General features: G+C 45.2%; 1 protein-coding gene across 1 annotated transcript in view; it reads left to right on the forward strand.

Annotated features, from left to right (window-relative positions):
- Positions 1-26,482, forward strand: part of LOC105487115 (pappalysin 1) — a 250,659-nt gene that overhangs the window by 190,920 nt on the left and 33,257 nt on the right. The window contains exons 14-19 of the mRNA XM_071078810.1: positions 295-463; positions 2,767-2,950; positions 8,293-8,503; positions 9,213-9,384; positions 18,316-18,463; positions 23,998-24,107. Coding sequence (XP_070934911.1) covers positions 295-463; positions 2,767-2,950; positions 8,293-8,503; positions 9,213-9,384; positions 18,316-18,463; positions 23,998-24,107 — 994 coding nt within the window. The remainder of the gene's footprint in view (positions 1-294; positions 464-2,766; positions 2,951-8,292; positions 8,504-9,212; positions 9,385-18,315; positions 18,464-23,997; positions 24,108-26,482) is intronic.

Here is a 26,482-nt window from a genome sequence, read left to right on the forward strand (position 1 = left end):
TCTCACAAATGGAAAAACTGAGGCTATTCAAGGTTTAAATCTTGATAATGTGCAAAGCTTTCAACTGGCAAGATTTGAACTCTGGTTTGTCTGTTGCCATACCTTGTGCTCTTAATGAGAAATTTTATTCACTGCCTCTAGGGTCATCTTTACCCTAGCCAGCACCTCTTTCTGTCCACAGTCTCAAGCCCCCTGAAATCTTGGAGAAAGAGGCTCTTAGCCTTTATCTTCCAACTGAGTGTGGCTGTCCTGTGAGGAGACTCCTTCTTCCCCTTTTGTTTCTTTCCTCCCCAGCTGCGTGCACTTCGCATGTGAGAACACTGACTGCCCAGAGCTGGCTGTGGAGAATGCTTCTCTCAATTGCTCCAGCAGCGACCGCTACCACGGCGCCCAGTGTACTGTGAGCTGCCGGACAGGCTACGTGCTCCAGATACGGCGGGATGATGAGCTGATCAAGAGCCAGGTATGTGCAGGTGCTGAGCTCAGAGCCTCTCTGCAGCCCAGAGAAGGCTTACTGGGTGTTGAACATGTTCTCTGCTAAATACCCAGCAGCACTTAAAATAGTGCTGCCACACAGTAGGTGCTCAATAAATATTTATTGATTAAATGAATGAGTGAATGAATCAATTAACCAAGCAAGCAGTCTGGAATCTCTAAGAAAAAGGGTTCCTGTGCTGACTGGTGTTCTACACAATACTTGCCAGTGTTTTTGTATAGGTTGCAAATCTCCAAGACCATGGGGCTGAGTATTTTGGAATGAATATCTTACAGTCAGAACTCTGACATAATTGAATGGGCTGCTTTAGGACGAGGTGAGCCCTGTCAATGAGATGTTCATTCATTCACTAATTCATTACATACAAAGCATCTGTTCACTGGAAATTGGATGCTATACTAAGTGCTAAAGAAGAGGAAGCCGTTAAGACAAACCAAGTCCCTCCTCTGAAGGAGCTTCATGCCTAGTGGTGGAGGGAAAGTCAGACAACTCATTAATAATGACCGCACTGTGTGATAAATGCTGTCAAGGGAAGTGTAGGGTGTTGTGGAGGTACAGGGAGATTCAAGGGAGGTGCCTGGGAAAAGTGACATGGATCAGCAAAGGGGTGTGTATTGGGGAGAAGGAAGAAATATATAAATATATGCACTAGGCACAGGCATGGATAGTATGTGGAAGCACATTGATGAGGAAAAAAAAAAAAAAAACATGCCACAGATTGTTTGTTTGTGTGTTTTCTTTTTCTATACTCACCCAAGCAATGAGGCTGGAAGGGCCAGCTGAATCCACTGGTGCAGGGCCCTGTCAGTTTTGTCAGGAAGTGTGGGGTTGATCTTTAGGACAACAGGGAGCTGTTGCAGGAAGTGACATGGTCAGATTCTGGTGACAAAGTCTCTTCTAGATACTCTATGTAGGTGTAGCTTGGAGTTCAGCAGTAAGACTGGTAGCAGGGAGACCCCCTCAGTCATCAAAGGAGTCATGGAAGATAGGACGTGTCCTGCATGAGATTAGTGGTAGTGAATGATTTGGAGTGATGTGACAGAATGTTCCTTCAGCAAGATGGTGCTATAATGTCCCAGGTGGGGCATGGGGGAGTGGGACAGGTTGTCCTGGGATTTGAGGATTTCTGTCAGTAAATGTAGCATTTTCCAGGGCTGGCCAGTGGACTTTGCCTTCAAACTGCAAGCACACAGGGCACATTCTTTATTGTTGGGAATGCCTATTTGTACAGAACTTCTGGACTTGCTCTTCTTAGACACCTACTTCTGTGTGTCAGACTTGGCAGGCCTGAACTCCTGTAGAAACAATGAAACTGTTTTGGCAGTGAGGGACCTCACTCAAGCACACATCCCTTTGATGTGTGCTTAAGAGGGAAAATGTCCTTGCTTTTAAAATCCCAGATCAACATTTGGCATCTCCAGTCTCTAGGATTTAGTGGCTTCCTCCTTGAATGAAAGCCTCCAGGCTGCAATGATTGTCCATCCCTTGGCTCCATAGCATGGCCTTGCCCTCCGCCCAGCTCTGCCATCTTGTAGTTCGGTTCAAATCTCCATTTACTCTTTCATTTTTCCTAGGCTTTTTCTGACTTTGTGCCTTTCTCTCTTGACTATTGAGCCACTAAATCTCAGAGTAGGGAGTGGATCTTTGAGTAGTTCTTGAGTTCAATCCATCCATTTTGCCAAAGGGAGAACTCAAGTAAGGAAAGGAACTTGCCTGTGGTCTGATAACATGGAGGAAAAACATCCAGGTCTCCTATAGCCATGGAGAGTGCCTACTGTGTGCCAAGCACTACAACAGGTTCCTAGTAACTCCCCTAGAGCTAATAAAAGACACAAAAATCAACACTTGATGTCCTACCATTGAACTGTATTTCACAGTCTGTTTTGTGAAAGAAGTCATCATGCCCTTTGAGGTCTCAAAACCTCAAGATTCTCACAGTGAAATGGAAATCATGATCTGGGAGACTCTATAGACAGCAGTTAAGAGCATAGCCTTTGGACTCAAGTCCGACTTATCCTTTTTCCAGCTGGTTAACTTAAGGCTGATCATGTAATGTCTCAGAGTCTCAGTCTCTGTGTCTTTAATTGAGAACTGAAATATCTAATTCATGCAATTATTGGGATCATTAAAAGTGAGCTAACGTTAAACACTAAGCATTGGTCTCCTAGTACCTGGATGAGACTCCAAGCTGTCACCTTGGGAAGAAGGGTATTTCTCCACATCTAGGGCTCAGTCTGCCACTCCTCACTATGCACGCCTCTGCCTTTCAGATGGGACCCAGCGTCACAGTGACCTGTACAGAGGGCAAGTGGAATAAGCAGGTGGCCTGTGAGCCAGTGGACTGCAGCATCCCAGACCACCATCATGTCTATGCCGCCTCCTTCTCCTGCCCTAATGGTACCACCTTTGGCAGTCAGTGTTCCTTCCAGTGCCGTCACCCTGCACAATTGAAAGGTATCAAGAACGTCTTCCCCAGCTCAGCCTTCCTCTGTCTATGGGAAACCTAGAGGCTACATCCAGGCTCTCTTTCTGGCTCTCAAACACCAAGAGTGGGATGGGGTTTTATCTGTGCTCCTGACTTCTTCCTACCAATTGTGTTTATGTAAACTGCCCTGCTATGAAGATAAGAAAGAAAAAAGAGAGTACGGATAATTATGACAGTGAAGCCCTTTCCAAGACCTTGGAAATCTTGCAAAAAAGAAAAGAAAGAGAGGATAAAAGTGAAGGAGGGAGGGAAGAAGGAAGAGAGAAAAAGAAAAAAGAGTTGCATTTGGAACTGATGAAATGAATTCACTCGAATGATTAGGGCCAGTAAGCCTTACGAAGTAAGTGTTACTATTATTCCCATTTCACACCAAGCCTCAGAGGGTTTAAAGAACTTGCCCAAGGCTGCACCATCAGTGGTGGGGACCATATTGAAGCCCAGGTCTGTCTTTCTCCAATGCTGGCTGCTACTTATCAAGAGGGGCCAGCTAGGCAGAGAAGAGCAGATATGGACAGGAAGCATCTGGCATCCTCCTGAGCGAGGCACCAGGGCTGTTGAGGGGAATAAGACTCTGGCATACCGGAGGTCACATTTTAGAAAAAAGTGAGTAGCTGACCTGGGTGTCCTAGAATGCTGGGATTAGATGTGGAATGTATTAATAACTCCAGACTAGGAAATCATACTTCTCTCAATCAATCAGAGGCCTTTGGGAAAGGGAAGTGCATAAATTAGCATTGATTATTACAGCCCTCATTGTGGCTAATAATAATCGTTAATCAAAACAATGCATATCCTTCCGCTGCCAACTGTGGTTAGGGAAGAGTGACCTGGCTGGGGAGACAAGGCCTTAGGAGGACCATCATTCTAATAGTTGGTGATCCCAACTTTGCTTTTCCTTTGACTGGGCAAAGGTCCTGCTGCCTTTTTCTTGAACTTGATATTGGCACCTGATTTGCCCTCCTACCCTTATCTCAAGCCAGGGGGTAAAGAGGTGATCAATGTCACCTTTCCTTCTTTTACTTGCTTCCCTTTCCTCCTTTCTACATTTTGTTTTTCCTTTGATCATAACATAGTTTAAACAAAAAGAACAATAATTTTTTAAAAACATCTTTTATTTTAAGTTCAGGAGTGCATGTGCAGGTTTGTTATATAGGTAAATTTGTGTCATGGAGGTTCATTGTACCGATTATTTTATCACCCGGGTATGAAGCCTGCCTTAATACGCTTTAGCCATTTTTCCTGATCTTCTACCTCCTCCCACCCCCTTCCCTGTGAATAGGCCCCAGTGTTGGTTGTTCTGCTCTATGTGTCCATGTGTTCTCATTATTTAGCTCTCACTTATAAGTGAGAAGATGTGGTATTTGATTTTTGGTCCTGCATTAGTTTGCTAAGGATGATGGCCTCCAGCTTCATCCACGTTCCTGCAAAGGATATGATCTCATTCTTTTGTATGGCCACATAGTATTTCATGGTATATATGTACCACATTTCCTTTATTCAGTCTATCATTGATAGGCATTTAGGTTGATTCCATGTCTTTGCTATTGTGAATAGTAAAAGCACTAATTTTAAACAGTCAATAAATAATAATGATAATGACCAGCTTGAAATCCTTCCTGCCCTCAGTTTTTGCCCCACCTGGCCCTCTCCTGTATTCATACCTCTTGTTCTTCTTAATCTGTCTTATTCCTCTGTAACTTCTGTTAAAGTCTACCCCTTACCAAGTCAACCCCTCTGTTCCTTGCAATCTCCCCGTACCAGCCCTTGGCTAATGTAGCCTCTCGATTGAGTGCTTGTCTTTATTCCAGTCCAGCTGTTGCATTTTTGTTTCCTCCAAACAATATAGTGGCCAATATTATTTCACATTCTAACATGCTAGAGATGGACAAGAACTCAGAGATGGCTTTGGTTTAGGGACAAACAAGTTTGGTGATTTGTTCAAGGTCACAGGTAAATTCATACTTTATGCATTCAACAAATGAATACCAAGGACCCGCTATGTGCTCAGCAGTAGGCTAGGCTCTAGGAGTAAAGAAGGTACAAGATACAGCCCTTGCCTTAGGATCTAGAAAGTGCCAACAACATGAGGCAAGTGTTTAGAATACCAGATTGAAGGTCTGAATTTCTCTCCTTGAGTTCTGTTCTATGTTAATTTCAATCTTTATGGCACTCCAAAAGAGACTCGATCTCCTGGGTAATCTTTTAAATGAAGTAATAAAAATAAGTACCTCTCTTTTGACACTGCTACAAGTTCACAATTATTTTAATGCTCATTAGAGATTGGAATTTCCTTAGCCACATTTGTAGAAAGGCTGAGCAGGATGTATTTGTCTGCATTAAAAGATGAACAAGTGAACTTACAGAGTCCCAAAACTTGATGGAACCTAATCTCTAATATCAACACCTCTACCAAGAGATATTACCCTCTACCAGGAATTTCAGGCTCAGACATGCCTTCACTTCATGTCTTGAATCATGTTCCCCCAGGAAATACAGTGGGGGAATGAGGGCAGAAGACATGGAACTGACAAAAGTCAACAGGTTCTCTTCTAAAGCCAGTTGCCACTGTGGGCAACTAGAGCTCAGTCCCTCTGGGAAACTCTAGGAGACAGTGGAGAACATGCCTCAGAGTTATTGCAACTCTGGAAACTGGCACATGAATCCAACAACTCCACCATTAGTTTAGTGGTGCTTCCAGGGGCATTAATTCCTTGGTACTTTAAACTCGCCCTACATATGGACAGAGTAAGCATCCACGACCAGTATAACAAGCCTCAGGCAGAGAGTTGGCAGTGCAGTAAGCATCTTTCACAGCATACAGGCCAGTGCCAAGAAGACAAAGGAAGGGCACATCATGTATCATACACTACTTTCTTCAAAGCCACATTGTAGATGCAGGGTAGTGGCTACAGCTGGTGCACGGAAATACTGCCCGGCTGAAAACTCTCTTGGAGTTTGTTGCAGGGATGGGGGGACATATCCATGGTCCTGAATCACCAGTGCCTGCTTTAGCTGTGGTGCACTGCTAACTCATATTCACCCTCTTCCAGAAAGCACATTTCTGGTTTGCATTTTCTCTCTTGATTAGCATTTTGGAATCTTTATGTTCTCCTGTCACAGAAGAACTATGACTTTCACTTCATAATTTACAATATACAAAGGTAATACAATGTACTTTTTTAGAGTCCCAACACCTTTTCTGCAGATATGTTATCTCTCTTGGGCAATTTGAAGAGGGTGTGCTTCCTGTACTTTTTATACAGCTCCCCTTCTCACTAACCTTGTGCTTTACCTGGGCACCCCAAAGCAATGACTGCCCCGATTGCAAGGGCAATGCAAAAAGAAGTTTGTAGACCCTGGTATTCCGGATGCTTCTATGCTTCTATGGAAACCAAATGAATCACCTTTCCGCACACTTTACTCTTTTTACTTGATGTTAAAATATCTATAGTTGTCAGTCTCACAGTTTATCAATGTGGAATCCCCTCTGGGGTTTACAGACACCAATCTGCCTTGTGCTAACCGGATGAATCATACTGACGAAGAAGAAAAATGACAAAAATGAGAAGGAGTAAGTGGAGAAGCATATATAAAATTGCAAAGTACTTTCTCCGCTTTCTTCCTTTTCCTGCTTTTTCTTCATAGTACTTGGCACCTTCTGGCACGCTAAGTAGTATACTTTTTAGGATAACTTATTGTACTCCTCCCTGTTCCACTAGATTACAAGCTTCAAGAGAGCAGAGCTATTTCTATTTTGTTTTATTTTATTTTGTTCACTGCTTTTCCTTCAACATATAAAAGTATCTGGTGCAGAATAAGCACTAAATAGATGTTGGTTGAATGAATGAAGACTTCTGTGAAGATTCTTTCAGAGCTACTAATGAAGATGAAAAGAAGAAGGAAAGTGGGAGGAAGTGGGGAAGTGAAGGAAGGAAAGGAGGGAAGAAGGAAAGAAGGAAAAAAGTTAAGAAGCAAATGAAGACATTGACAACACTTTCATGGGCACTTTTCATAAATGTTGTTTTATTTCATCTTCTGAGCACCCTGAAAGGCAGAAGCAATTGTTTGCTTTTCACAGATCGGAAAATTGAGATTCGATGCTTCCAGAATGAATAATAAAAGCCCTGCTGATCATATGTAGTAGCCAACTTCCCATTAAAAACAACCATCTCTGTAGTTAGACAGAATTTGTTTTGAACCTCAGTTTTGTCTTTTGCCAACTAGAATAACTTGGTCGAGTCACCTCTTTCTGAGTCTTCATTTCCAAATAAAGACTGTCATACTAAATGCACTGTTTATTGTGAGAATAAATGAGATTGCATATCAGAAGCCCTCGGGACACAGTAACAGCTCAATAAGTCCTCGGTACACAGTAACTGCTCAATAAATGTCAGTTTTCTCCCTACCACTCCACCCCTCCAACCTGCAACTCCCTGAGCTTCCCAAATGCTTCAAGCCCTGGTTGTCAACACCATTCAGTAATAACCAGGAAGAGGAGAGTTTGGTGGAGAAATACAAGTTTAGGCCCTCCTCTATTTGTCTCGGGAAGGTTTTAGGCAGGCTGTGCCTCGATAATATATGAGCTGGCAGTGAAAAGCCTAACTCCCGTGTTTTACTTTTATTTGCAACGTTCCCCTTCAGACCAGCTTCCCGATGGCAATCAGCACTCTGTCAGAGCTGGCACAGGCTACGGGAGAAGTGCTGCTCTTTCAGCTGCTTTGGCAAAGCTTCACTGAGCACCAGGACCTGAACAGAAAATCAAACCTCCTGATAACACAATGCTGTCATTTCCAGGCATTGCTGTTGGGAGCTGGGGGAGGTGGTAAGCAGGAGAGATACAGGGGTGCTGGGCCCAGGGGGAGAGTGGCAGCTTGACGTTATACACTCACTGATATCAGAGTTTGCTGTAGTTTCTGCTATGAGCTTTTGCTGCCAACTATTAGAAGGCAAGTTCCTCCATCTCTGTGTTCAGATGCCCACTTGTAAAGTAAGAAAGATGGATTCAAGGATTGTGAATGTGTCTTTTCTATGCAGCAGAAGAGGCTCAGGATCAGAAGTCAGAAGCCTTGGATTTTAATTCACTGTAGACATGGGGGTAATTCACTCCCCCCATTTAGATCTCCTCTTCTTTGTGGCAGCTCTCTTGATCTCCCTAGGCTCCTCAGTTGGAAGTAGAAGGGGTTGGAATTCCACATAAGGGATCTCCTGGTTTGTCAAGTCAGCTAAAATCCAAGTGGCTATGCATTAGCTTGGCTAGCTTGGCTATCAGAGACTCCTCCCTCCTCTATCCCTGCTTGCCCTTGTCTTCCAGGCAACAACAGCCTCCTGACCTGCATGGAGGATGGGCTGTGGTCCTTCCCAGAAGCCCTGTGTGAGCTCATGTGCCTCGCTCCACCCCCCGTGCCCAATGCAGACCTCCAGACCCCCCGGTGCCGAGAGAATAAGCACAAGGTGGGCTCCTTCTGCAAATACAAATGCAAGCCTGGATACCATGTGCCTGGATCCTCTCGGAAGTCAAAGAAGTAAGTGGGGTTGGAAATGCAAACTCATGGGCTCTGGGAGGACAAGTTAGGTTCAAATGCCTTGCACTCATTTCTTCACTGGAGGCAATGCCTGCCATTCATCCCATTCTATTCTGTGAGAAGCTAGAAGGATTTGTTAATAATATTAGCTTTGGGTCAAACAGAACAAACTTTAAGTTTCAGCTTGGCTGCCTAATGGCAATGTGATCTCAGACAAGTGACTTTACTTCTCTGCACTTCCTTTTTTTTTTTTTTTTTTTTTTTTTTTAGCAATAAGAAAGGTACGATAATAACAGTTACAACATAAGGTTCCTATGAAGAACAAATGAACATGTGCATGTAAAGTGTTCACAACGTGCTTTGCACATAGTAGTTGTTCAGTAAATGGTGGATAATCATAGCATCATGGTTCTAACACCCATCAGAACACTCTGTAAAAAAGGGGAGAGAACCTGGGGCTGGAAGGGCCTGAGTTTTGTGTCAATCTACATGTAGCTGGAAGCCTGACATTTCTGCCTGCTCTTGCTAAAAGAGTTCTGTGGATGAATTATCCTTAATCCCTACACAGGCCCCACCACCACCCAATAGGTCAGGTGGGGAATCAAAAATAGGAAATAGGAAATGGGGGCCCAGCTGGTGGTGTTCATGCAGGGCATGGATCTAGCCAATTGGTCCTTGAGATGTCTCCTCTTTGATCCTTTCCTTGAAGACGGGCCTTCAAGACTCAGTGTACCCAGGATGGCAGCTGGCAGGAGGGAGCTTGTGTTCCTGTAACCTGTGACCCACCTCCATCAAAATTCCACGGGCTCTACCAGTGCACTAATGGCTTCCAGTTCAACAGTGAGTGTAGGATCAAGTGTGAAGACAGCGATGCCTCCCAGGTAAGCGTCCTGGAACTTGAGGTTGATACCATGGTCCCTTTCCTTTCTGCTTACCAAAAACTAGCCTATACTTCAGGAACCACTTTCTCCAAGAGACTGTCTAACTAGGCTCAAGTTGTATAATGGCAGTGTCAACAGTGCAGAAGTTAAGAAACTGGGCTCTAATTATCTACTTTCATAATCTCTCTGAACCTCATTTTCCTACCTGCAATACCATATTTTATTTGCTCAGAGATTCTTAGCTTTGAATTTTTTTAAGCATTGGAACTTTTATGAAGGAAATCATACATGGAATCCCAATGTATGAAGTTGATAAAAGTTAAGTTCCTCAAACAGGAATGGCCAGGGCTCTTTTGCCAGTTTGCTACCACCATTACCACCCATGTTGGTCCTTGAAGTATTTAAAATCACAAGACTGCCACTATACTTAGACATCAATTGGCTCCTGAAGCATAAGGAAAAAGGGGACCATATTTAGATGAGAAGTACAGTTTTGAGAACACCGTGGAAGACAGGAAGAGCAGAAGGAGAAAGGTTTGAATTTTATCTCAATGCACATGTAACTGAGAGCAAGTCCAACACTTCTGCCTGCCTCTGCTGAAGGAATTTTCCTCAAATCCTACACATGCTCAAAAGGACAGTATGGGAATCAAGAATAGGAAAAAGAAACAAAAGGCTGAAAAAAACCTTAAGTCCATAAGGAGCTCCATCTCCATCAAAGCAACCATGTAGAGTTGATAACCCAAGTCCTGTGTTTCACAGGTGTGCAAGGATCATCAGCCAGGTGGGGACAGATTTCAGTGCTGGCATCGTCTTCAATCAGTCTTTATTGGTCTTTGTTATTTCATATTAGCCTCCAAATACCAGGCACTACCAAACCACCGTTCTGAATCCCTCTCACTCCCTCCACATCCAAGCAATTACCGAGTCATACCCATTCTCCCACCACAGCATCTCCTGAAGCTGTTCTCTTTTGTCCCCAATGCCACTACCCTGACTCAGGCCAACATCATCTCTTTGATGAGCCACCATGCAGCTTCTTGATCATTTTCCTGTTTTCATTGCTGTGCCTCTTTCCAGTACCTTCTTCACATTTCAGCCAGAGTGGTTTGAGCAATTATGTTAATCTCTCTGAACCAGGAGCCCCCATCCCTTAGGATAAAGTCCCAACTCCTTAGGGTGGCATTTAAGACCCTTCCCCCATACCAATAAGATGGATCTTCCTTCCCCACCTCTGCATTCTCTACCTTAAAAAGAGTTATCCTTGTACCTTTTTCAGCTGCCTGACACCTCATCTTCCTTCGCAATTTAGCCTAGGCACGCTTTCCTGCGGGAGCCCTTCCTCAATGTCCCTTCCACTGCTGGGCTCCGTGGCCCTCCTCAGGTTTCCCCCATGCCCTTCCTCAGATTCCCCCTCACAGCATTGGCCACACTGTGTTGTCACTGCCTGCTTTCATTCCACATCCCCACACTAGGCTGTGAAACAGTCCTTCACTGCATCTGCACCCGTCCTTGTGCCTTCAGCACTTAGGACAGTGCCAGGCACCTAGTAGGTACTCAGGAAATGTCACCAGAACTAAGGGCAGGAGGAAGGACCACAATGAACATCAAAGGCAGGTTCCTCCTTTTACAGATGAGAAAACCAAGACTCAAAGAGGTTACTCAACTCCCCATGGTGACACAGCTGTCATCGGCCGAGTCACAGTCAGAATCCAGGTTCCCCTGTCTCCAACTGTAAATGGGCTGAGTCCAGTAGGCACCACCTGAGAATCCTGCTCTCATACATTCATGGCATCTGTGTCCATTCATGGGAGTCATTCCCATCCTTGACTGCCAGGGAGGCAGAAGCCAGTGCCGGAACAAACAAAGGCTAGAAATTACCATGGCCTCTTGCAGGCCGATCAGCTTCCCTCTCACTCCCTTACATAAAACTGTTGCTAACAGTTACCCAAACTGATGAGCCAAATAATATTCTGGCTGCGGTCATGTTATCAAACTGAAACTCAGCCTGCCTGGGGCCTTCCAAGTAACTTTCATGGCCAGTTTGTATTTAAAGGAGAAGAAAATGTAAATGTATCAGATGACTCAAGCAGCTCTGTTTGGCAACTAACGGAGAGGCTAGTCGCAAAGGAGCAGGGTATTGCTCGTCTGCTTAAAGAATGAGGGTGTGCGTGCCAAATGGACTCCTAATACAATTGACATTTCTACTTTGTACTGAAAATGAATTTCCTCTACCCTCAGACCAGGGGCCTGAGAGCCAAATCTAGTATTCACCTCAGATTCCCTCTTGCTGCCTATAAACATAGCAGAAATGCATGGCCCAGAGCATCTTGAATCAGCTTGTATGGAGCAGGGATTCTTTGCTTTCCAAACAAGTTTCAGATGCTGACGGGAAAGGACAAGGGCTATTGTAGGGGAGATTCACACACTCTCTTCCACTGCCACTAAAAGCAAATACAAACCTCACTTTATTCATTCTTTGGGAGCCAGTATAACACTGGATCTGTAGTTTGAGTTCAAATCCCAGCTTCATTACCTAGTCACTGGAGGCCAAGTTACTTAACTCTTTAAGCTTCACTTTCCTTGTATATAAAATGAGGAGAAAGAATACTACATACCTCATAGTTTGTGAAGATTAAATGAGGTAATGAAAATAGAGCATGTCTATGGGTACCCACTGGCCTTGTGCAGTGCAAAACCTATGCAATCATATGTGGTAGCCCTGGGGACTAGACAAATGAACTAGCCTGCTTTAAGGTCACTCCAGTGGTGAGACTCCCCTATGCTCTATGTGAGCCCCTGGAGGGCCTAGAAACACAACAGATCGCAACCTAGCCCTCTGCTGGCTAGCTCTAAATACTGAGAAGTTTTCTGTTCTCTGCATATGGCTAGTCAGTTTTCCCAGCACCATTCATTAAATAGGGAATCCTTTCCCCATTGCTTGTTTTTGTCAGATTTATCAAAGATCAGATGGTTGTACATGTGTGGAGTTATTTCTGAGGCCTCTGTTCTATTCTATGGTCTATATATCTGTTTTGGTACCAGTACCATGCTGTTTTGGTTTCTGTAGCCTTGTGGTGTAGTTTGAAGTCGGGTAGTAGGATGCCTCCAGCTATGTTCTTTTTGCTTAAGATTGTCTTGGCTCTATGGGCTCTTTTTGACTTAAAACCTAGATAACAGTTTGATAGGTGCAGCAAACCACCATGGCACCTGTATACCCATGTAACAAACCTGCACGTTCTGCACATGTATCCCAGAACTTAAAGTAAAGCAAAAAAAAAAAAAAAAAAAAAAAACTGAGAAGGAGGCACCCATCCTGCATGAGGCCAGAGTGTGGAGTAAAGAGACCAGCATGAGCCGTAGTCAAACCCAGTCCCTTGCTTAAATAAACCTGTAGAATAAATAGTACTGTAGCTCCTGTAGACCAGCACTTCCCAGTAGAACTTTCTGCCGTGATACAAATGATCCATATCTGTGCAAATGATGACCACTAGCCGCGTGTAGCTATGGAGCACTTGAAACATGGTTGCAGCGAATGAGCAACAAAATGTTAACTTTTATTTAATTTAAAATATTCAAAGTTGAAGGTAAATAGCCATACTTGTACAGTGGCTACCATATCAGACAGTCCAGCTCTAGCACTTATGGTATTCTTGTCTGTTTAAACCAGCACAGAGAACCTTAATGATATCAGCTTTCTTTGTCTTTGTTTTTGAGTGTCTAATGTATACCAAGTTGCTGCTGCAGGCTTGCTCTCTTTTGACAGCTCACAACATACAGTTGGAAAAGAAACAGAATCCCCATTTTACAGATGCAGAAAGAAGGCCTGGGAAGGCTAAGTTCTTGCCCGTGGCGACAAAAGAGCAGGTGGTGGTCTTTCTGATCCCTGGCTCTGCTCTTTCCACTGCTCCCAACATTTTCAGGGCAGACCAGCAGCGAAAGGCAGAGATTTTATCCCCAGGGGGTGAGGAGCTACTCATCTCAGGGTTTAATACAGCTGAGATGGCCCTAAGCTGGTTGATGAGATAACATAGGCCTGGCTCGCTGTGAGAAGCACTGTGGGGGCTTTATAGGTGATTCAGGGAGTGGCCAGCCTTGGGATGGGGACGGGGTCTTTGGAAGATGCATCAGCAGGGGAGGAAAAAAGCTAAAGGTGCTTTGTGGGCAAAGTGATGCACCTAATGATGGATTTCAGCAACTCAGCAGGAGCAAGAGAGAAAGGGTGTGGTGGAATCTACAACACACCCAGCTCATTGCACAGATCACAGAAGGTGTCTCTGAAAGCCTTTCTGCCACAAGGGGTGTAGACCTGCACTCTCCATTTGTGAGCCCTGCCAACGACGAGGTATAGCTCACATATGTGCAGTGCCTCAGCTAGGTTTTCATTTCCGGGTTGTTAAATGTTTGGCCAGCACCCAGGATGTCCTAGAGGAGTTCAGAAGAGTCACAGACCCATGTGATGTTAGAGGTAGGCAGGACCTCAGAGACCCCCACTGCAGCCCGCTTGTTTTACAGATGGGAGCCCTAAAGCCCAGAAAGGGAAAGAGACTTACCCTGAGTCGTACAAGCAGAGCCAGGTCTTAAACTACGTCACTTCGTAATTCACACTTTCCACTCATCCTCCCTCGTGGGGCAACATGTCACCCCTGTACCTACCTTGGAGGATACAAAACGCATAGGAGGGCATTGACTGGGAACAGAGACAAATGATTCACAGCAGTTGAAATATAACGAGCACTTACTACATGCCAGTCACTGGGATGAGCACTTTAGACTGATTGCTTCATTTAAGCCCCATGGCATCTGGCATTACTGCCCCATTTTACAGATGGGGAAGCTGGTGTAAACTGATTTGCCCTGTCTTATACAACCAGATGTGGTGGAACTGACACTCTTGTTATTAAGTCAGCATGCCTCCAAATCTTAGCCATCTAGCTCCTGCACTTGCTGCCTGGGTTTTTCTTGCTCGGATGCTGCTACATTTCTTCCTACTATTATTTTGTTTATTTTCGTGTCTTCTAAGGAGAAGAAACCTAATACTTCTCCCTCTTTCTTCCTCTTCTCTTCTTTTCCTTCATCCTACTAGGGTACAACAGCTTACAGTCAAGAGACATGGTTCTAACATTGGCAACCTCTCTGACTTGGGCACATTACCTCCCCTTTCTGGCAGCTGTCATTTCTAAAATGCACTGCTGGTGGGGTTTATTCTAAACTTCTCTTAGAGACAGTACAGTAGAGTGATTAAGAACCTCATCTGACAATTACAGAGCTCAGTATGTGTGTTAGGCTTTAAATGCTTTATATAAATGGACTCATATGATCCTCATGATCACTCTCTCAGGTAGTAGACTCCATGCCCATTTAGCAATCAGGGAACTTAAGGAGGCATAGAGAAGTTAAAGAACGTCCCCAAATCTACCCAGGTGGGAAGTTGCCAAGCTTGCATTTGAATTCAGGCAGTTTGACTTACACCCAGGCTCTTAAAACTATGACACGAGCATCATTCGAAAACTCAGTTCTTTGCTTTCTAACAGTCAGTTCCCAAGTCTGCAAAAATAATATAATTTCACTCTACTGTATTGTTCAAGTGATTTTTAAAGCACTGAGCATGTTATAGGTGTTTGATAATATTATTATATGCCTTCAGCTCTCTGTGGATCTGTGTAGCTAAAGCAGCAGGGAAGTTAGAGCTCAATATGCTCTTATAAAAACAGATGCATAGGCACAGAGAGGCAAACTGTTTTGCTGAGAGATATTCAGTCCTCTTATAAGAGATTTCACCTTAGCATGAAGAATTGTACATTTGGAGTCAAACATACTCAGTCAGTTCCCTGACAACACCCAGAAAAAGTACCCTCTTGTCTTCCCAGATTGCAGCTTCAATTATGCCAGATCTTCTCTGGTCAAACTAGACTCAGTCAGCAATAATCGACTATGAAGTTCTAAACCAGGTGGTAGGCAATTTCTGAATGCACTAGCATCTACTCTTAAAGAAGGATTTAAAAATCCAAAGAGGCTCCAGAAAGTCTGCTGTGCAGAGGGCACAGCAAGGGCAAAGATGTGGAGGTGGGAAAGCAAGAAAAGTTTGCAGGAGAAACAAAGCGATTCACTTGTCTAGAAGGAAGGATATGTACATAGCAAGAGATGGAGCCAGAAATGTCATCTGGATTCCACTGTAGAAGCCCTGAAGTGCCAACCTACCAGTATGCCTCGTTCTGAAGGCTAAGGTGTCTTAGCAAAAGGATGCTACATATTTTTAAAAGCAAATTTCGCAACACAAAGTACCAGATGAACTGGGCAGGAGAGAGATAAACCAATGGTAGCAAAACCAGTGCTTTATGCTCCCACCTTTCATTCATGGTGGGGCCTCCCCAGTGTGAAACTCCATGAGCAGACTCCGGCTACTTCTAATACATTCTCTGTTACAAACTAAGCTCTCCAGCCAGCCCTGGCCCAAGTAGTGCTGAGGTCTGCAGCCCTTCAGGGGCTGGAAGCCAAATGCATCACAGGCCCAGGCCAAGGCTCCAGGAAATTGGGGTCAATTTCCTACTCCCCAGAGGGCCCAGGAGAATCATGGGGCCTAGAGCCTGGGGCTCTGAGAGGGAGAGTCTGGGTTCTTTGAAGCCACATGAAGCTGCGTAACTTTGCCATGAGCCCCTACAGAACCTCTGGGAGTGAACTCTGCAAGCCGCCTTGCAGCTGCATGCTCAAGATGGGCCACCCTTCTCCCAAGGCCAGAGAGGTTTCCATTGCAATTGCACCCTCCTTCTGCCGGCACAGGAGAGGCCTGGAAAGGGGCCCCTTTCTCTTCCAATCCTGTATCTTTGCAGCTGTTTTCTCACATAGGGGAGCCTCAGCTTACATCAGTTCTTTTAAGGAGTTTATTCATTTTCTCATGCATTCATTCATAATTTATTCCCTCATTCATTCATTTCTTCATTTACTCACTTGTACATTTATTTCCTCATCCACGCATTCATTTATTTTCTTATTTGTTAAAGAAATACATTCTATCACTCTCCACCAATTCTTGTTATGAACAAACAAGAATTAAACAAACAATTCTTGAATGAACAAAAATGTCTATTAAGTGATGAATGAATGCACTGAGTGGCCTGGACCTGTTAGGCATTGTGGAAGACCCTGAGGATAAAAGGTTGAATAGGACACCGGCCTGGGGCTTGAGGAGCTCATTGTCTTGTTGCAAAACCGATGATAAACAAATAGGTAATATCTTGTCAGAGACATTTAGGTAGTGCCCCATGCAGAATTGAGGTGGCACGAGAGCAGGATGGGTTGTGCCAGATAAGGTGTTTGCAAGGTAGACAAGGCGGGTGGGTAGGAAACATAGCAGACGGAAGGAGCAGTGAGCATGAAAGTACAACATATGATGCCTTCACGAATGCAGGCAATTTAAACTGAAGTTCAAGGTTGGTGGTGGTGCTCTGGAGAGCAAGAAACTGGAGAATTAGGCAGAATTAAGGCTGGGAGGGTTCTGGAGCCAGCACAGGAGTTTGCATGGAAGTTGAAGGTCACAAAAGGCCATTGCATAAATTTTTGCATTGGTGGAGCACAGCCAGCTCCTCTGGCCTCATGTCAAGTTTCTCATCTTATTATAAGCCTGAAAGGAGTAGAGAATATATAGCTTGTTCTTAGATCCTTCAGAATGTGGGTCCCCTGCACAGAAACCACCTGTGATTCTCCATTTCTTTTTCGTAGAGTCTAAACTACTTACGTTGGCATTTAAGGCTCCACACTTTATCTGTGTTACCAGCTCATCTTCCCCTTCTTCATGCCTTGAGTCATACAATTAGAACCACACCAGGCCCTCCAACATGCACCATGTTTTTCATTGTTTGCACATGCCCTTCCATCTTCCAGGAGTGTCTTCTGTTCCTTTTCTGCCTGCAATTCCATGCATCCTTGAAAATCCCTTTCCATATATCATTTCCTCTAAGTGGCCTTCCCTGATTGTCCCCTCATAACCAGTTACTCTTCCTTGTGTACTCACAGCACTGGTATAATATTTAATCTGCCTCACTGAGCACAGTCACAGTGACATGGCTGGTGGCTCACATGACTGCCATTCCCACTAGCCCGCAGAGGCGGGCACTGGCTGTCTTCACTTCTGCACCCCACAGAGCTGGGCACAGATTGGACACTAAGGAATCTTACTTGAATTAACTTTCTGAAATTCGGAAGTTGGAAGGGGACTTCAAGAAGGGATTATGTCTTCAAGCTGCATTTGCCTAATGCTTTGCAGAAGATCGACAAACTGTAGTTCCCTGTTTTAAAGAATTGGGAGGAAAGCACAGATATAAATACCCCCATATCACCCTCTTCATGCCATTATTGTTGGAATGGAATGGAATGGAATAGAATGGAATGGAATGAAAGAAAGAGAAGATCAGGAAAGGAAAAGAAATGTCTTGGAAGAAAAAGCTTCTCAACTAGACTCAGATTACTTAGTCAACATATGACAGAGCCCTGACATAGGATACTTTCTCACTATTTAAGAGGAAGCAAACTTTAGTGCTCCTCATTAACCCATGCACTTACTCTCTGTGTCAGTCAAAGAGCTGATGGGCTCCTACCCTCGCAATTTAAAAAAAACTCTCACACACAAATCAAAACTATAATTGGCTCTGATTGAAATTTCTGAAAGACTACTAAGCTTGGACTGGCATTCTGGAAGGCCTTGAGCAAGTTTCTTCCCGGTCTGAGTCCTCAGTTTTCCAATATATAAAATGGAAACACACTAACAATACCTCCTTTTCAGGGTGGTTGAGTTTCAACCATTGTTAAGAAATTGTTTTGGAACACTTCAGAGCTCTGGAGAGATGAAAAATTGTTTTCTGTTTTATTCTGAATAGCTTATTCAATTGGGGCTGGTGTCTCTCTTGGTCCTGACTGTGTTTCTCTGTTGTTCAGGGACGTGGGAGCAACATCATTAATTGCCGGAAAGACGGCACCTGGAGTGGCTCCTTCCATGTCTGCCAGGAGATGCAAGGCCAGTGCTCGGTCCCAAACCAGCTCAACAGCAACCTCAAACTGCAGTGCCCTGATGGCTATGCCATAGGTATGGTGGGCCCAAGAGGGGAGCAGTAGGAGGGGAAATTCCTTCCAGCAATTCAGGGCTAATGCCTGGGTGGGTCATTGAACACCCTGGTCACATGAGTTCCTGCATAGGCACTATGGAAAGAGAAATGAATGAGTGTAGACCATGCCCTCCCAAGAAGAGAATCAGAGACAGGGATATGATGACCCAGTGGTGGGTGAGTGTAAACAGTTACACCAGAATACAGAAAAGCTGTCAGGTGCCTGCGGGGGGGACACAGAAGACTCCCAGAGGAAGGGATGCTTATGTGGGGATTTGAAAAAGCTTGTCGGGGAAGAAATGCTATTGCAGGCAGAAGAAACTCTGTGACTGAGGAGCAGGAGTTATGAAAGCACACATCACATTTAGGGAAGCAATAGTAGTCTAGTACAGCTGCTTTTATTATTAATTTTAAAATTTGCATCATACTAAACATTCATGAGTACCTGATATAGTTCAGGCCCTTCGTCAAGCACTTGAAAGGCATTATATCTTATTCTCGCAATAACCTTTAGTAGATGAGGGCATCAAAACTTGAGGGGATAATGGAACATGCTCCCAAATCCTGAGACTCATCCCATTCCAAAGCCTGACTTTTTACTGTGGCATCTCAGCTGCATCCAAGATGAGCATAAACTGCATTTTCAAAATACTCTTTGTATGGTGACAGGCCAGCTCAAGAAATACACACAGTGAGGAGAGACAAGCTGGGAATGTATGCCAGGGATTTGCCTCGTTGAAACCAGGTATCTGGACGGATGCGTTAATCACAAGCACCACAGCTTTCCAGGGTACTCAGAGTGCAAGGAGTGTGACCTCATTTAAGGGCAGTGATGCTGACCTTTTGGGCTGATTCCCTAATTGACCATGATGAAAAGCCTAGGGAACTGAATGTCCTTTCTCCTGGCCAATATGATTTATGGAGCAATCGCCAGGGATGTCTGCTGTAGAAGGTTATCTGAATGTGCAGAGACCCAACATGATTTTCATCCAGCAAACAGAGAGTTATCACTGCATGTCCAGAAGCAAGGCCTGTGGTTGGAGAGGGAAAGTTCATGGGGACTGTCCGTCCCTTTTTGAAGATGAAAACACATGCACTCAGATAGCAGAAGTTCTTCACCTTAACTTACAGTGGGAATCAGCACTCTTGCATTTAGCCCAAGACACTGGCTCCTGCATGGGTCAGAAAACACCAAAGCACATGATTGCTCTCACTGATGGTTTGGAAGGTACTTTAAGATCTTATACAGTCACCAATTCATCTTGTGTGTAAGTTCTTATACAGCATCTTGTAATGCTGACCAGGAGGGTTGCAAAGAGATGGGATCTTATAGGACCTGCTAATATAGGCATTCTAGAAGGTGGGGCAACACGTGTTGCCGTGGTGAGCAGCATGGGCTGCACCATCCCAAGGCCAACACTTTCTTTCTCCTTTCCATCATTCCTGATAGGTGTGCGTGGTCCTGATAGGTGTGTATGTCTGTGAGGGGGTCCCAACCTCCAGCTCAATCATAATATGCAAGTGAATATTCATTCATACTCTTAACTGGCATTGAGTGGCCCTGTGAGAAAAAGCCTAATTAAGTGACCTTTAGGGAAAAACTACAGAAACAAATTTACTGCATATCTATACCCACTGACACATTCAAATACATTCACATGTTCATACATAAACACATGCCACATGCTGAAATGTTTCATAACCAAACAGCCCCAAACACATACATCATATAGTAAGCTCATGCCTAACACCTACACATCAGCCAAATACCACACGAATGCATCACTCACACAAACACATACATACACAGGTAGCACATAAACCTATACATAGCACTCACATGCAGTACATACAAATCTCATACTTCAACAAACGCAAACACATTTTATGTCCCAAAACATGTCAAACACACAGAAAGATGAACAAAAGGCAAACAAATCTCACAGACGCATTTACACATTTTATTCACATGTCTCAACTGTATGCAAATGAGTACAATACCTGGCTCTCTTCTCTCCATCAGAATAGTAGAGAAAAAGGGGAAGGGGTGGGAGGGTGGTATTTACCTACTTAGTATTTTCATGGTCAAAGCAGAAAGGGGAAAAAATCTATGTGATATTGCAACCTGAATTAACTCCCCTTTCCTGTACCCCAAGTCCCCACGGCTGGCGCCCAGATGTCCATCTTATGAACGTGATAATCCAGGGCAGATGATGAGTGCATAGGGACACTGGAGGAGAGCAGAGAGAAAAAGCCACACAGGGAGACAGGAAGGCTGAGGATGAGAGTGAGAAGCAAGGCAGGAGAGCAGTTGTTGCTCATCCACTCCTCAGCCCCAGCTGTATCCTCACTTTCCTTCAAATGCCCCTGACTTCCACCTCCCAGGCTGAGCCCTTCCCTGGGGAGAATCCACTTTGCCAAGGAGAGGGATTTGATCACTGGCCTTATAAGCAGGGGTGAGATATGTGTCGGGCTTAGGGGCTGGAGGGCACCTTCTGGAGTCACCCAGACCAGCTCCCCCTGCGTGCTTCCCCCAGGCCACCTGGGGAGGCTTCTGTGGCAGTTATGAGCCCTCAGAAAGTTGCTGCTGCTGCCACCAGGGCTGCCACCCTCCCTGCGCCTCCCGGGAAGGAGACGCAGAGGCCTGGTGAGATCACCACTCTGCAAGGATGCCAATTACGGCTCATATATCACAACACAGCAGCCTGGTCCTAAAGCCCCAGAGCTGGCGTGGGGGTGGGGAGCCTAGGAGAGGGAGACGCAGAGAAAGAGAAATTAAGACACGACTGCTGCATTGGACAGCAAGTGTCTCCTGTTTTGACCACAGGTTTTTTGGTTTTTTTTTAATTTTATATTTTTTTCCTCTCTTGGGATAAGATAGCCTTTGTCTATTTCTCAGAGGCTGCATTTTTTTTTTCAAAAGAATTTTATTATCACAGCCTTGTCTCATCTTTGCTACCTAAAAACTCCTTTAGAACTGGTCTCACGATAAAGCATACCCCATAAGCAGTTCCTCTGACTGCTTAGGGATCTTTGCTCCTTATTCTCATCACTCATCGTTTTTGTCTGCTTGTGTTGTCCCCATTTCTTGTCTCTCTGGCCCCTCACCATCTCTCCTGCTTTGATGGCTGCCTCCTTCTCTCCTCTCTCTGTGTGGCTGCATTGTATCGATTGTGGGGCCTGGAATTAGAGATGTGGCTCTCTCCTCAACAGCTTTGTGCCCTGAGCTTTGTGCCTTTTGGCTCTCCAGCCTGTGAAACGGGTGTCATGACTGAAACAGGCTGGATTTGCAGGGAAATCAGGTAACATAGGAAAACCACTGGGTGGGGCCAGAAATTGCCCCTAGTCAGGCTCAGTGTCCCTGTGTTTGAAGTGAAGGGCTTCTACTCAGGAGGCCGAGGCGGGAGAATCGTTTGAACCCAGGAGGCGGAGGTTGCAGTGAGCCGAGATCGTACCACTGCACTCCAGCCTGGGTGACAGAGTGAGACTCTCATAATTAAAAAAAAAAAAGTAAAAATAAATACAAATTTAAAAAGTGAAGGGCTTTTAAACATGGTCCTGCCTCTGCCACTCCATCCTTGCTCTTTCTTTAGATTTGTGAGCCTCTTAGACTAGAAAGGATGATAAGATGGCAACAGGAAGGGCACTGGATAGATTGTATATATATACATATACATATACATGTATACATGCCTCTATGTATATTGCATGTTTATGTGTGTATGTATATGCATATCTATTTGTGCATGCCATGTTAGTCATTCAGCTTTTCATGGACTCATTACCTGATTTTTTTTTTACATCATATATATATACACACACACACACACATATATATTCTACGTATATATGTATATTTGGAAGGGGGCTTCTAAAATGGCTAATACATACATATGTGTATTTGGAAGGGGGGCCTTTAAAATAGCTAATAGAATAGGATATTTAAAGAAAAGAGGTGACTTGCTTCTAGTGTTTGGAGGGTGGTTTTGATATTGACAGAGAAATGGCCTCCTTCAGGCCTAGTCGGATTCTGACCGGTTGTTTCTTTGCCCACATGAATAAATGCCTCTTTGGGGTACTGAGTACTTTCCATGGACTAGGCTTGATTTTTCAGATGACCGCAGGATGTGTGAGGTCAGGGTAGAGAATGAATGAGTTGAATTAGAGTCAACTTGCCAACCTACAGTCTGGAAGTCAACTGTCTTCACGCAAAAGTTCCTGGACCAAGGGCTTCTATGTAGTAGCCCTCTCTCTGTTACTCATTTACTCCTTCTTTGACTCATTATCTGATTTTTTTTAAATTCCTTTATCCATTTAATTCATAATTTACTCATTCACTTATCCATTTATGTACTTACTTCCTCCTTTATAAGATACCTAAATGCATATTCATCTGTCAGTCATCATGCCATTCATTTATCCATTAATTCATTCATTTTCTGATCCATTGATGTATTTATTCATTCACTGTCTCTTACACTCATTTCACATATACTTATTGAGTGCCTATAATCTGCCATGCATAGTGCCAAGCTCTGGACATAGAATGGGGACCATGGGTAGTACTGGCCCTATAGAATTATAGTCCAGCAGGGAAGAGAGCTATTGACATCACATTCACCAAGCAAACAGGAAATGGTCACATGACAATTCTGTCATGGGCACCTATGAGGGGCTTGGCCTGTCAGGAAACCATGGAGGTCTTCTCTGAGCAAGTGGCATGCGATTGAGGTCTGTGGGATCATTAAAAATGCACTTGTTAGAGTGGGAAGGGTCTTTAAGGCACAGGGAAGGGCAGGGATGAAACCCTGGGTAAAGAGAAGCTGGTATTGCATTTATGTGCTCATCACTCACTCAGCCAGTGCTCTGAGCTCTCCCTGGGTGTCAGACACGGGGTTAAACTCCGAGATGAATCAGGCACATCTAATGATGGAGTACTCTCACTCAGTTGTGAAAATCAGGGCAAACTTCTTAGAAGAATTGAACTGGCCCTTGAATAATGGATAAAATTTGGTTATGGGAAGGCAGATTGGGGGACATTTCAGGATATGGGATGAACAAGAGAAGAAGGACAGAGGCTGAGAATTGTGGGACTCAGATGGAAAACCAAGTATAGTTCAGTCCGGTTGAACCAACCAGAAAGTGAAGGTGGTCAGTGAGAGAGAAGATTGACCAGACTGCAGGAGGCACTGAACGCCTAGCAAAGGGGGCTGTATTTTGTTCTGGATGTGGGGAGCCTTGGAAAGGTGTTTGAGCAGAGGAGGAGCTTGATCAAACTAGGGTCAGGGCCAATGAGGGTGGCAGCAGGAACCAGCCAGATGGGAGGCATGTGAATGGAGTCAGGGAGACCAGAGGTGGCCCTGCCTGGGGAGCCTTCTCCTTCCCACTGCCTTGAGGTTGGGTAGCTGAGTCCACTGGGGACCAGGAAGTGGCAGGGCCCACTCTGCAGGAGGACAGTTTGCAGCTGTCGAGGGTCTGGGGCCTGAGCCGCTGCCTCATGCTGTGCTTCCCTCAGGGTCGGAGTGTGCCACCTCGTGCCTGGACCACAACAGCGAGTCCATCATCCTGCCAATGAATGTGACCGTGCGTGACATCCCCCACTGGCTGAACCCCACACGGGTGGAGGTGAGTGACCAGGGACATCTACCCACCTGCAGCTAAGGGGGAGGAAAATGATATTGTTAAGCACTTGCTATGTCCCGGGCCTGAGTTCATTCTTTCACATATATTATCTCATTTAATCATCACACCTGCCCTGTGGGTGTGTGTTGGGGGGAGGTGGGGTAGAGTGGGGAGGAGACTTACAATCATTTCTCTAGTCTTTAATTATTTAATACTTTCTCTCTGTCAGGTCCTACGTGAAGGGCCTTTTATTTACTGTCCTACTAAATGCTGATATCAGCCTAGGAATAAACTGAGGCACCAATAACAGAGGTAGGGAGCATAGAGCCGGGTTTCAGACCTGAGTCTGTCTGGCTGGAAAGTCCATACTCATAAGGATGGTGTTGTGTGGCTTCTCTGGTGCCCTCCCATGTAGCCTTGCACTTTACATAGCCTAGGTTTCTGGTGTCTTTCTCCAAGCTTTACCTGTTTCAGGGAAAGCAATTAATAGGTGTCTAGCAGACTAGTAATATCGGTTGTTTGTGGAGAACCTGCCATGTTCATGTGTCCAGTGCTTAGCACGAAGACTGTATTTCAGCCTCAGTACAGTTGTATGAAAGAGGGGTCATTGTTTGCATTTTCTAGTTGTGGACACTGGAATATCAGAAGTGAGGTGATGGGCCCTGAACCAAGGCTTGAACCCAAACCTGAGTCTGAGCCCTGTGTGTTTCCCACGGTGTCAGGCCGGCATGCCCCCAGCCAGATGACTACAGAGGCCCCCACCTCGGGGCAGTGTCGGTTTGACTTTGAGATTGGCTGTTCCCACTCGCCTTTGTGTCACCCAATCAACTGGGGCCCCTGGAGCTGATGTAGGCCCTGCTTTTGTCCCCCGGGACATCACAGGTCCAGGCCTCATGTGTCACTCTGGGCACTGGCTCTTCACCCTGGAGAAACTGAAAGAAGGAGACCGGGGTTGGGGCGCGGGTGAGGTTTAGCTCTATGTCTCTCCACCAGATTACTGCCTGGGGTGCTGAGAGGCCACGGAGCCAGGGAGCTGCAATCTGCCTGCCTGCTACAGATCACGCTCTGGATAGCTGGGCAGAACCTGATGCTGGGTGTACTGTTTCTCAAATGCGCTGAGGGCACAATTGCCAGGGCTTACTCAGCACTCTGGGCGTATAGACCTGGCCAGACCTCCTCCACTCTTCTGTGTGCCCCGGCATACTCCTCCCCTCCTTTTTGCTTCCTCTTTCTCTTCTGCTCTCTCTTTTCCTGTCTCCATCTTACTCTCTCTAATTTTTTTCCTATCTCTGTTTTTCCACTCTGTTTTTCTCTCCTGCCTCTTCTGATATACCTTTCCCCTTGTTCTGTCTTCCTCCCTCCCATACTCTCCTTTCCATCATCCCCTCTGTTTCTCTCTTTCTCTGTCTGACTCTCCATATCCACAAGATAGCCCTGTTTCCCAAACCTCAAGCTCTGTCATCTGTTTCCTCCACCATTCCTGAACCAGAATTCCTGCACAGATTCCCCTGAATGCCCCATTGCGTCCTGATATGCTCACATACCCAGGCATGCAGGGAGCCCACATGTCAGAATCTCAAGGCAGCTAGAGATAATCAAGAACAGGCTCCTCATTGTACAGATAGGGAAACTGAGGCCTACAGAGGAAGGCGGCTGGTCTACACAGGCAGCATAACTGGAATGACAAGCTGGAATTGTGATTGGCAGTTCCTTCAATACTACCAGCTCTCCTTCCTTTTCCCACCCTAACTCCCACATACCCGAAAGCAGGTGAGTTTGACTCATATACAGAACAGACATAGGAGACCTCCCTCTCACCACAGTATCAGAGATCTTCTTGGCCTGGCCCAGCCTCCCACTTAAGACCTTTTTCCTACCCCCTGGGCAAATTCCCACCCTTCCCTCTGTGAGCCCTGGGCACTAAAGAGTTCAGTTATAATTCACTGTGAAATAAATCCAGGGATTTGAAAGCCTGAAAGCTGCCCCCTCTCCCCACCATTGCCCACCCGCTGCCTGCCTGCCCCATCCCCCACCCAGTTCCCTGGTCTGTCTGCCTTTATTGATGCTGGCCTACCGAGAGAACCATAATGAGGTTCAGACCTCCACTGGTCTCTGGAGGCCTCATTATCCAGGAGGAAAAAAATGTGGTAGAAAAAGGGAGGAGGGCGAAGGGCAGAGATTGATGATTTCCAGGAATAAGGCAGAAAAGTTGGCCTCTGCTGCACCCTTGCCCCTTGTGCGGTGAGAGCTACAGAAATAGAGCTGCTGGTGCAGGCATTTCCAGGCCAGAGGAGGCCCTGGATAGCTCCTCTGCTTTCTGGGGGTCTGCCCGCGAGCACCAGTGCAATTTAGATAGCTGGGGGTGAGGCTCTGCTCCA

This window comes from Macaca nemestrina, chromosome 14 (genome assembly GCF_043159975.1).
Source record: "Macaca nemestrina isolate mMacNem1 chromosome 14, mMacNem.hap1, whole genome shotgun sequence".
NCBI lineage: Eukaryota > Metazoa > Chordata > Mammalia > Primates > Cercopithecidae > Macaca > Macaca nemestrina.